Source organism: Dama dama, chromosome X (assembly GCF_033118175.1).
Source record: "Dama dama isolate Ldn47 chromosome X, ASM3311817v1, whole genome shotgun sequence".
Lineage (NCBI taxonomy): Eukaryota > Metazoa > Chordata > Mammalia > Artiodactyla > Cervidae > Dama > Dama dama.
The window spans coordinates 78939375-78952885 of NC_083714.1; the positions used below are offsets into that span (position 1 = coordinate 78939375).

Sequence of the window (13511 nt, forward strand, 5' to 3'; positions counted from 1 at the left end):
CTCAAACTATACTGCTCACAATTAGTGATAAATGTTAATTTTACATCTTTTGTAACATTTAACCCGGATGACAATCTCCTCCTCACATATATCTCCATCAGTTCAGTTAGGTTTAGTCTCTCAGTCGTGTCCAACTCTTTGCAACCACATGGACTGCAACACACTAGACTTCCCTGTCCATTAACAACTCCCAGACTTGCTCAAGTTCTTTGCAACCACATGGACTGCAACACACTAGACTTCCCTGTCCATTAACAACTCCCAGACTTGCTCAAGTTCATGTCCATCGAATCGGTGATGCCATCAAACCATTTCATCCTCTGTCACCCCTTCTGCTCCTGCATTCAATTTTTCCCAGCATCTGAATCTTTTCCAATGAGTCCATTCATCATATCAGGTGGCCAAAGTACTGGAGCTTGAGCTTCAGCATCAGTCCTTCCAATGAATATTCAGGACTGATTTCCTTTAGGATTGACTGGTTTGATCTCCTTGCAGCCCAAAGGACTCACAAGAGTCTTCCCTAATATATCTCCATAACTTCTAATAATTTCCTGGTTCTTCTGATAGTCTTGTCTCTTGATCCCTCTCATCCCTCTCATTCTGTCCTTCACTCCCCTTCACTCTTTGTTTGCTTTTTGCTTCAATTGGGTGGTAAGAATACTAAGCCAGAAGACCTGAATTCTAGATCCATCACCATGATTTATTCACTGAGAATTATAGAGCAAATAATTAAACTCTATGACCCTTAGTTTTTTCATCTATAAAATGGGCATGATGGCACCTATCCCTGAAGTAGTTTGTTGTTTAGTTGCTAAGTCCGCATGGACTATAGCCTGCCATGCTCCCCTGCCCATGAGATTACCCACACAAGAATACTGGAGTGGATTGTCATTTCCTTCTTCAGAGATCTAACCCACAGTTCCTGACAACATCTACCCCGGAAGTACTTTACTTTTTTCATCATTAAAAAAAAAATAAATAAAAAAAACTCTTGACTTTTGTGTGTGTTTTAGAATGTCTACTATTCTCTTACCTCTCAAATCTGTTAAAATCAGAATAGAATAAGGGGATATTTTTTGTCATTTCTTTCTCCAGGGGATCTCCCCAACCCAGGGATTCAAACACTGTCTCCTACACTGCAGGTGGATTGTATCTCACTTAGTCACTGAGGATCCCGTATTATGGGATCAGCTCAGTTCAGTTCAGTCACTCAGCCATTTCCGACTCATTGCGATCCCGTGAATCACAGCACGCCAGGCCTCCTTGTCCATCACCAACTCCTGGAGTTTACTCAAACCCATGTCCATCGAATTGGTGATGCCATTCAGCCATCTCATCCTCTGCCGTCCCCTTCTCCTCCTGCCCCCAACCCCTCCCAGCATCAGGTACTTTTCCAATGAGTCAACTCTTCACATGAGGTGGCCAAAGTACTGGAGTTTCATCTTCAGCGTCAGTCCTTCCAACGAACACCCAGGACTGATCTCCCTTAGGATGGACTGGTTGGATCTCCTTGCAGTCCAAGGGACTCTCAAGAGTCTTCTCCAACACCACAGTTCAAAAGCATCAATCCTTCGGTGCTCAGATTTCTTCACAGTCCAACTCTCACATCCATACATGACCACTGGCAAAACCATAGCCTTGACTAGATGGACATTTGTTGGCAAAGAAATGTCTCTGCTTTTTAATATGCTATCTAGGTTGATCATAACTTTCCTTCCAAGGAGTAAGTGTCTTTTAATTTCATGGCTGCAATCACCATCTGCAGTGATTTTGCAGCCCCCCAAAATAAAGTCTGACACTGTTTCCACTGTTTCCCCATCTACTTCCCATAAAGTGATGGGTGGGACCCGATGCCATGATCTTAGTTTTCTGAATGTTGAGCTTTAAGCCAACTTTTTCACTCTCCTCTTTCACTTTCATCAAGAGGCTTTTTAGTTCCTCTTCACTTTCTGCCATAAGGGTGGTGTCATCTGCATATCTGAGGTTATTGATATTTCTCCCGGCAATCTTGATTCCAGCTTGTGCTTCTTCCAGCCCAGCATTTCTCATGATGTACTCTGCATATAAGTTAAATAAGCCGGGTGACAATATACAGCCTTGACGTACTCCTTTTCCTATTTGGAACCAGTCTGTTGTTCCATGTCCAGTTCTAACTGTTGCTTCCTGACCTACATATAGGTTTCTCAAGAGGCAGGTCAGGTGGTCTGGTATGCCCTCTCTTTCAGAATTTTCAACAGTTTATTGTGGTCCACACAGTCAAAGGCTTTGGCATAGTCAAAAAAGCAGAAATAGATGTTCTTCTGGAACTCTGTTGCTTTTTTGATGATCCAGCGGATGTTGGCAATTTGATCTCTGGTTCCTCTGCCTTTTCTAAAACCAGCTTGAACATCTGGAAGTTCATGGTTCACATATTGCTGAAGCCTGGCTTGGAGAATTTTGAGCATTACTTTACTAGCGTGTGAGATGAGTGCAATTGTGCGTGGTAGTTCGAGCATTCTTGGGCATTGCCTTTCTTTTGGATTGGAATGAAAACTGACCTTTCTCAGTCCTGTGGCCGCTGCTGAGTTTTCCAAATTTGCTGGCATATTGAGTGCAGCACTTTCACAGTATCATCTTTCAGGATTTAAAATAGCTCAACTGGAATTCTATCACCTCCACTAGCTTTGTTCATTGTGATGCTTTCTAAGGCCCACTAGACTTCACATTCCAGGATGTCTGGCCCTAGGTGAGTGATCACACTATCTTGATTATCTAGGATAGTAGTTTATAAATGATTCCTTACTACATAAAGTCAAACAATTTTATTAAGATTATTATCTCAAAATCTCTGAATTGAGCTTTCTGATCTTCTTCATCAACACTTCCCAAGGTTTCCACTATCACGTTATATGCTGTTAGCTTTCAAAATTAGCTCTCTTAAATTTTGATTAGATAAACCTGATTTCTCACATATCTGAGTCCCACAAAATTGGATTACAGAGTGTGTGGAAAAATCTGTTTTTTTTTTTTTTTTACCATTATTTCTTTTTTATTTACACTTCTTTTCAAAAATTTTACATTATATTGGAGTATAGTTGATTAACAACTTTTAGTTTCAGGTGTACAGCAAAGTGATTCAATTGTACACATAACATGTATATATTCTTTTTCAAATTCTTTTCCCATTTATATTGTTACAGAGTATTGAGTAGAGTTCCCTGTGCTATACATTAGGTCCTGTTTATGATCTGTTTTAAATATAGCAGTGTGTACATGTCAATCTCAAACTCCCAATCTATCCCTCTTCCCACCCTTACCCTTGGTAATGTAAGCTTATTCTCTAAATCCTGTAACTATGTTTCTGCTTTGTAAATAAGCTTGTTTGTATATTATTTAGATTCTGAATATAAGCATGATCATATATTTGTCTTTCTCTGTCTGACTGCCTTCATTAAGTATGATAATCTCCAGCTCCACCATGTTGCTGGAAATGGCATTATTTCATTCTCTTTAATGGCTGAGTAATATTCCATTCTATATATGTACCATATCATCTTCATCCATTAAACAATTGATGAACATTTAGGTTGCTTCAATGTCTTGGTTATTGTCAACAGCACTGCAATGACTACTGGGTTGCTGGTACTTTTTCCAACTATGTTTTCCCCCAGATATATACCCAGGAGTGGGATTGCTGGATCATATGGTAACTCTATTTTTTAGTTTCTTAAAAATGTCCATATCATCCCCCATAGTGTTTGTACCAACGTACATTCCACCAACACTGTAGGAGGGCTCCCTTTTCTCCACACCTTCTACAGCATTTGTAGACTTTTGATGATGACCATTCTAATTGGTGTAAGTAAATATCACTTTATAGTTTTGATTTGCATTTCTCTAATAATTAGCAATGCTGAGTGTATTTTCATGTACTTCTTGGCCATCTGAATATTTATTTTGTAGAAATACCTATTTACACTGTCTGCCCATTGATGATAGCATTTCTTTTTACATAGAGCTGCATAAAATGTTTGTATATTTTGGAGCTTAATACCTTATTAATCCCTTGTTAATCCCTTGTCAGTCACACTGCTTGCAAATAATTTCTCTCATTCTACCAGTTGTCTTTTTGTTTTGTTTATGGTTTTCTTTGCAATGCAAAAGCTTCCTTTGCATAGCAAAGGAAATTATGTCCCATTTTAAAAATACTCAAAAGTTTTTGCATAGCAAAACCAAGTATGTCCCATTTGTTTATTTTTGTATTTATTTCCATCACTCTAGGAGATTGACTAAAACAGATAATGTTACAACTTATGTCAAAGCATGTTCTTATGTTTTCTTCCAAGTTTTATAGCATCTAATCTTACTTTTAAGTTTTTAATCAATGTTGAGTTTATTTTTGTGTTTGGTGATAAAGAATATTTTAATTTCATGATTTTTACATGTAGCTGTCCAGTTTTCCCACCATCATTTATTGAAGATATGGTCTTTTCTTCATGGTATAGCTTTGTCTCCTTTCTTATAGATTAATTGATCATAACTGCATCTATTTATTTCTAGAATTTCTATCCTGTTCCATTGATCTATATATCTGTTTTTGTGACAGTACCATATAGTTTTGATGACTGTAGCTTTGTAGTATAGTCTGAAGTCAGGAAGCCTGATTCCTCTAGCTCCATTTTTCTTTCTCAATTTGCTTTGGCTATTTGAGGTCTTCTGTTTCTACTTACAAATTTTAAAATTTTGTTTCATGAAGAATGGAATTGGTAAATTCTTTTGCCATTGGTAATTTGATAGAGATTGCATTGAATCTATAGATTGCCTTGGGCAGTATGCTCATTTTAACAATATTGATTCTCTCAATCCAAGAACATGGTATATCTTTCCACCTGTTTATGTTATCTTAGTTTCTTTCATCACTGCTGAGTATAGATCTTTTGCATCCCTAGGTAAGTTTATTCCTAAGTATTTTATTATTTTTGTTGTAATAGTAAATGTGATTGGTTCCTTAATTTCTCTTTCTGATCTTTCATTGTTAGTGTATAGAAATACAAGAGATTTCTGTGCATTAATGCTGTATCCTGCAACTTTACCAAACTTAGTGATGAATTTTATAAGTTTTCTAGGGACATCTTTAGAATTCTCTATTTATAGTATCATGTCATCTGCAAACAGTGACAGTTTTTCTTCTTATCTAATTTGAATTCCTTTTCTTTTTCTTCTTTGGTTACCATGGCAAGGACTTCCAATACTATGCTGAATAAAACTGGCAAGAGTGGACATCCTTGTATTTTTCCTGATCTTAGAAGAAATGCTTTCAGGTTTTCACCATTGAGAATGATGTTTACGTTGGGTATATCATATATGGCCTTGATTATGTTGAGGTAGATTACCTCTCTGCTCATTTTCAGGAGCATTTTTATCATAAATACTGTTGGATTTTGTCAAAAGCTTTCTCTACATCTATTGAGATGCTCATGTGGCTTTTATTCTTTAAGTTGTTAATATGGTGTATCACACTGATTGATTTGCACATATTGAAGAATCTTTGCATTGCTGGGATAAATCCAACTTGATCATGTTGTATGATCCTTCTAATGTGTATTAGACTATGTTTGTTAGTATTTTGTTGAGGATTTTTATGTCAATGTTCATAAGTGATGTTGTTCTTATTTAGTCACTAGGTCGTGTCTGACTCTTTGTGACCCCATGGACTGCAGCATACCAGTCTCTCCTGTACTTCAACATCTCCTAGCGTTTGTTCAAACTCGTGTCCATTGAGTCAGTAATGCTATCTAACCATCTCATCCTCTGCTGCTCTCTTCTCCCTTTTCCTTCAATCTTTCCCAGCATCAGGGTTTTTTACAATGAGTCAGCTCTTCACATTGGTTTACAGTTGTGTGTGTGTGTGACATCATTGTCTGGTTTTGTTATCAGGGTGAAGATACCCTTGTAGAATGGGCTTTGGAAGCATTCCTTCCTCTGCAAGTTTTTGCAAATGTTTGCAAAGTATGGGTTTTGGTTCTTCTCTAAATGTTTGATAGAATTCACCTGCGAAGCCATATGGTCCTGGAAGCTTGTTTGTTGGAAGACTTTAAGTTGCAGTGTCAATTTTATTACTTGTGATTGGTCTATTTATATTTTCTGTTCCTGATTCAACATGGGAAGGCTGTACCTGTCTAAAAATGTGCCCATTTCTTCCAGGATTACTTTTTTTTTTTTGCATACAGTTGCTTGTAGTAGTATCATGATCCTTTGTTTTTCTGTCATATCAGTTGTAATTTCTCATTTTTCATTTCTAATTTTATTGAACTCTCTCCTTTTTTGTTGATTAGTTTGGCTAAGTGTTTATCAATTTTGTTTATCTTCTCAAAGAACAAGCTTTTAGTTTCATTAATCTTTGCTATTTTTTCCTTCATTTCTATATCATTTATTTCTGCTGTGATTTTTATGATTTCTTTCCTTCTACTAACTTGGGGTTTTGTTTGTTCTTATTTATCTAATTGATTTAGGTATAAAGATAAATTGCTTATCTGAGATTTTTATTTCTTGAGGTGGGACTGAATTGCTATGAATTTCCCTCATAGGACTGTTTTGCTGCATCCTACAGGTTTTGGGTCCTTATGTTTCCTTTGTTGCTTGTTTTTATGTACTATTTAATTCTTTCTCTGATTTTTTTCAGTTATCTCTTTGTTATTTAGCAGCATATTGTTTAGCCTACATGTATTTGTGCTTTTTATAGTTATTTTGTTGCAATTGATTCCTAATTTCAAAGTTCTATAGTTGGAAAAGATGCTTGATATGACTTCCATATTCTTAAATTTACCAAGGTTTGATTTGTGACCTAAGATGTGATATATTCTGGAGAATATTCTGGGTGCACTTGAGAAGAAAATGTATTTTGCTGCTTTTGGATAGAATGTCTTGTAAATATCAATTAAGTCTTTCTGGTCTATTGTGTCATTTAAAGTTTTTGCTTTCTTATTTATTTTCTGTCTGGATGATCTTTCCAAATGTGTAAGCAGGGTGTGAAAATTACCCATTATTATTTCGCTACTGTCAAACACTACCACAAGACTACTAGAGCTCATCAATGAATTTGGTAAAGTTTCAGGATACAAAATCAATACACAGAAATCTCTTGCATTCTTATACAGTAACAAAGTAATATCAGAGAGATGAAGAAATAAATCCCATTTCCCATTGCAAAAAAAAGAAAAGAAAGAAAATACCTAGGAATAAAACTATCTAAGGAGGTAAAAACATGTACTCACTATGACACCAATGAAACAAACCAAATATGACATAGATGGAGAGATATACCATGTTCTTTGATAGGAAGAATCAATATTGTGAAAATGACTATATTACTGAAAGCAATCTATCTATTCACTCGAATCACTATCAAATTACCAATAACATTTTTAACAGAATTAAAAGAAAAAATATTATAATTCACATGGAAATACAAAAGTCCCAGAATAGCCAAAGTAATCTTGAGAAAGAAAAATGGACATACAGGAATTAGGCTCCCTGACTTCAGTGTGTACTACAAAGCTACAGTCATCAAAACAGTATGGTACTGGCACAAAAACAGAAATATAGATCAATGGAATAAGATAGAGAGCACAGAGATCACCTAATTTATGACAAAGGAGGCAAGAATATACCATAGAGAAAAGACAGTCTCTTCAATTAATGATGCTTGAGAAAACTGTATAGCTACATTTAAAAGAATGAAATTTGAACATTCACTAACACCATACACAAACAAAAACTCAAAATGGATTAAGCACCTAAATGTACAGACACTGTGAAACTCTTAGAGGAAACGAGGAAGAACACTCTTTGCCATACATCACAGCAAGATCGTTTTTGATCCCCCACCTAGAGTAAGGAAAATAAAAACAAAATAAACAAATGTGATCTAGTTAAAATTAAAAGTTTTCACACAGCAAAGAAAATCATAAAGGACATGAAAAGACAACCATCAGAATGGGGGGAAATATCTGTAAATGAAGCAACTAACAAAGGATTAATTTCCAAATATACAAATAGATCATGAAATTCAATATCAAAAAAAAAAAAAAAAAAAAACCAATCAAAGCCTGGGTGAAAACCTAAATAGATATTTCTCCAAATAAGACATACTGGTGGCCAAAAGCCAAATGAAATGATTCTCACTATCATTAATTATTAGAGAAATGCTGATCAAAACTACAGTGAAGTGTAACCTCACACTGGTCAGAATGGTCATTATCCAAAAATTTACAGACAATAAATCCTGGAGAGAGTGTGAACAGAAGGGCACCCTCTGTCACTGTTGATAGGAATGTAAACTGACACAGCCACCATGAAGAACAGGATGGAAGTTTCTTTAAAAACTAAATATAGAACTGCCTTATGACCCAGTAATTCCACTACTGAGCATACCTCCTGTGAACCGTAATTATAAAAGACACATGCACCCCAGTGTTCATTGCAATACTATTTTCAAAAGCCAGAACATGGAAGCAACCTAAATATCCATCGACAGAGTAAAGATGTGGTACATATATACAGCAGAATATTACTCAGCCATAATAAAGAATGATACTGAGTCACTGGCAGAGACATGGATGGACTTAAGAGTCTGTTACACAGAGTAAAGTAAGTTAGAAAGAGAAAAACAAGTATCATATATTACTGCATATATGTGGAATCTAGAAAAATAGCACAGATGAACCTATTTCTAGGGCAGGAAGAGTCACACATGTAGAGAATGGATGTGTGGATATGGGTGGGGGATAGGTAGTATGAAATGAAATAGGAGTTTGGGATTGATATTTGGGCACTGCTATGTGTAAAACAGATAGGTGGTGGAACATGCTGTATAGCATGGGGAGCTCAGTTTGGTGCTCCATGGTGACCTAGATAAGTGGAATTGGGAGAGGGGGTACAAAAGGGAAGGGATATATGTATTCATATAGCTGATTCACTTCTTTGTACAGCAGAAACTAACACAACAATGTAAACAACTATACATGCATGCTCAGTCTCTCAGTAATGTCTGACTCTTCGGGACCCCATGGACTGTAGCCCACCAGGCTCCTCTGTCTATGGGATTCTCCAGGCAAGAATACTACAGTGAGTTGCCATGCCCTCCTCCAGGGTATCTTGCTGACCCAGGGATCGAACCCACATCTCCTGTAGTTCTTGCTTTGCAGGCGGGCTCTTTACCACTGAGCCACCAATTAAAAAAAAAAAAAAGAAGAAGAAGAAACATGTTGCTGGTGATGGGTAATATGGTAGCACAATCACAAAAATTAACTTATGGGATTTTCTGAGAACAAGGAAGAACTGAGTTTTGATGCCAAGATATTTTAGAGAATGGCTGGCTAACAAGAAGAAATTGGTACTGTGAAAGTTTTTCCCTCATTAAATATTTTAAAATGGTGTTCTACACTGTAGGGAAAAACTACTTGAACTCTTGATATGATTACTAGTCTCTAGTATAAGTGTTCCATACAGAAATTAACTAGTGTTTAAACAGTCTAAACAATTGCTAAAACTGAGCCTTTTTAGGATGGACACCATTTCAGGCAGTATGTAAGAATTCTCATGGTGTTTGTTAGTTAATAGTTTCAGGTGAATACCTAACTTAATAGGATACAAAGTATAATCAAATATACTTATTGTTAAAGTCTTGTAAAGTTTAACTGGAATATGAAGGAAAAGATACAAAGAGACTTTATTTTTTAAAAGGAGTATATACTGTGCTTACAGGTAAAGTGGAAGGATAAATTTATTCAAAAGAGACATGACATATTAGAATATTGTTAAATATCTTAGAAATAAAAGTTTAAGACTATCAAATAAAACACACTAGACACAAGCATTTAACAGTGCTTGAGTTACCCAAGTAAAGTTTTCAATAAATATTTGTTGAATGGATGGTTGGATTTTAGCATGTTCACAACCCTGAAATAATGAAAAACTCCAAGCTCTCTTTATGTTTCTTAAATAGTCATAAGTTTGCCTTTTGTATTTATTATTTGGTTTTTGGTTGACTTGACTCTTATGTAAAATGGCAATTCTATTTCTAGGTGCAAATCAGCTGTTCAGAATACTGGATCTGGCCTTGACAACTCCCTCATTGTTCTTTGATTCATTTAGAGGCTCAGTAGATGTAGCTTTCTTCTAAATCCTTTGATCTTAGAGGAATTTTTGAGCTATTAATAATTTTGAAGAACTTCCACCTCTGACATTCATTTCTAGGAGAAAGTAACTTTATGAAGATTATCCTTGAGTTTTCCCAAGAATTATGGGGTACATCTTCAAGGCAGAGTAAGCAATATCAACCACTTCGGACAGTGCCATGATTCAAATATAGGGGCACACAGAATTCTTAAGCAGAGTAATTAGAGACCATATCAGTCAAAATAACCTTTGAACTGAAAAGGCAATAAGCTGCATTTTACTGTAGATCATTTAGCACACTTTTTCCCTTTAATTATTATTATTTTTTTGAGCTAGAAAGACAGGCAATATAGTACACAGTTATACTCACTTTTTTATAGATATTAGTGACTGCTTTTAATATGATATCCTGGTGGGAAGTTCGGATTATGCCAAGTTTATTAAGTTTTTGCTGGTTGATGTTAAGTAGCTTCTCGTCATTTATTTCTGCTCTTTCAAATTTTTCTCCATATACACGAAAACTATAATCAACTCTGAGAAAGACACAAAAGAGTTAAGGAGATGTCAGGAAAACAGAGACTATACATCCTTGTAAAGATAATTACACAATTCTATTGGAATAGACTTGCTTGTGGCTCTTTTGTCATTATCAAAGAGCTGTTTCCACCCTTTATTTCACCACTTCATCTTAAATTTAGCATCTTTAGTGAGAAAAGCTTAGGAAGGACAATTTTTATAGGTCTTTACAAAAATGCTTCAGTGAAAAATTTAACTCACTCAAGAGATCCTATTTGTATCTTGTATATCTTGTATATTTAAATATATAAGAGCAGTCAGAGAGGATAACTAAAACATATTTAGAATCTGTTATAATAATACCTAAAAAGGACTTAAGTGAAGTGAGATAAAATACAGTTTTTTATTTGTGAGTGCTTTGATATTAGGAATTTTATCAACAACAAATCTACATAGTTAAATATATGTGAACTATTTTGGGAGGGTGCAAACTCTTGGATAAAGTGCTTCAAAACTATATTCAAAATATAAAAATCCACACTTCTCACATATATGTTTTAGTGAACTGCTTCTTCCACATATATTCAGATCTATTTAGAGAGAAACTAGAGGAACCATAAAAACATAACACAGTGTATTATACGATGGAGAAAATAATATAACTGACATGAAAGGTTGCTGAGCTATGAATAACTAAATCATCAAAAGACTATAAATAAATTATGAAATTATCATTCACCTTTGGTTATTCATAATAATAATAGTAGTTAAGTGGAAATAGTAAAAATAAAATAAACTTATAATTTGCTTGAAATTTGATATTGGGCTTCCCTATGATAGTGGTGGTTTAGTCACTAAGTTGTGTCCAACTCTTGCAATCCCATGGACCATAGCCTGACAGGCTCATTTGTCCATGGGATTCTCCAGGTAAGAATACTGGAGTGGGTTTCCATTTCCTTCTCCAGAGGACCTTTTCAACCCAGGAACTGAACCCATCTCCTGCACTGCAGGCAGATTCTTTACTGACTAAGCTATAGTGAGTATGGCTAATTCATACTCTGGAACATAACAGTATAAGTTAATTAATACAGATTCCACTTATTTGTATTTTAAAAAATCATTAAGTCAGGGGAATGATTACCTTTACAATATCTTTAGAAAAACTGTTAACTAATAAGATAATGTAAGTAAGATTTCATGAGGAATATTTAAACTGCTTTTTACAACTTGTCAAATGCACATATATATTTAATTATGCTGATATGCTAATTAAATCATGTTTGAATTCTTATCTATTTATTAAAACAAGAACTACTAGTAACTAGACTTCCCTGGTGACTCAGCTGGTAAAGAACTGGCCTACCAATGCAGGAGACACAAGAGACATGGGTTCAATTCCTGAGTCTACTGGAGAAGGAAACTGCAACCTGCTGCAGTATTCCTTCCTGGAAAATTTCATGGACAGAGGAGCCTAATGGGCTACAGTCCATGGGGTCGCAAAGAGTCAGACATAACTGAGATCGTGTGCACACACACACACAGACAAACAACCTCGATTAACTTATTTTGTTAGTTTCATTCTCCTTATAATCTGCTCTTTAAAGGCTTACAACTACATTTATTTTAAATGTTTATAATTCTCTACTGCTACATATTCAGATAGGCCGTACCCTTGATTACTCATAAATTAGTAAAGTTTCTAAAAAAATAAAATAAAATAAAATAAAATAGTAGGGTTTCTTATTGTATTTTAAATTTAAAGAAGTGAAATTATTCACTTAGAATAACCCAACTTCCATCAGTGTAGATATTTATTCAGAATTCCCATTTCCCCCACTCGGAGCTTCATGATAGAGAAAAATTCTCTGCCCCAATGTAGAAAATAACCAGAAATATTATTCAGACATTTCCAAACTATCTAACTAAAGTTGAGTGTATTTCTCACTCTAAGGTTATTTTTCAAGTTCATTATTTCCTTACATTAAAGGAAGAGAAATAAGTGTTTGATTAGTAAATTAGAAATATGAAGAGGAAGTTGTGTAACCATGTCAAAAGAAATTTGAAAGCTAAATATATCAAAGTAATCTTCCTAATAATTTACAGATTTTGGTGAACTAATTTCATTAGAGTGATTGAATATGATAAAATGATTAATTGAATTATGTATGGGTCAGTTTTAATACCAGGAATTGTCTAGGGGAAAATTATACATAGTTATGTTCAATAGAATTAGATAAACACTTTTGTGGATGGTGCTCATACTTGGAACTTCCCTCTAACTACATTTGAAAGTTGGATGACTTGTCAGGGAGAATTTTAGTTTTCCTTTACTTCTCATGTATATATGATGGTAATTATATTGCTCTGGATATTTCATATGTACTACATTCCACATTCCATTTTATGAACTGCAGCAGATATTTGCACTAGAATATAATATACTGTCAATAAGTCTGTCGAAATAAATTAAGAAATTGTGATATAAACAAAGTTAATAAAATAACCTGCTTTCTGTAGATGACTGATCTGATACAATAAATGTCAGCTATCTCTACCAGGTTACTTTGCCTTTGCTTTTTTTTTTTTTTTTTTTATTTTTTTTTTTTTATTATTATTATTTTTTTTTCCCAGTGGGTTTTGTCATACATTGATATGAATCAGCCATGCCTTTGCTTTTTCAAACGTTTTCATTAAAACTTATTTATATGCTAGCTGTAGGTTTATCTTATACAGCCTTTATTATGTTGATGCATGTTCCCTTTGGGCTTCCCAGGTGGCGCTAGTGGTAAAGAACCCGCCTACCAATGCAAGAGACATTAAGAGACCTGAGTTCCATT

The 13511-nt window shown here is 34.9% G+C and overlaps 1 protein-coding gene across 1 annotated transcript in view; it reads right to left on the reverse strand.

Annotated features, from left to right (window-relative positions):
* LOC133052729 (uncharacterized) overlaps positions 1–13511 on the reverse strand; it is a 109749-nt gene that overhangs the window by 71145 nt on the left and 25093 nt on the right. Inside the window, exon 2 of the mRNA XM_061137597.1 lies at positions 10529–10691. Coding sequence (XP_060993580.1) covers positions 10529–10691 — 163 coding nt within the window. The remainder of the gene's footprint in view (positions 1–10528; positions 10692–13511) is intronic.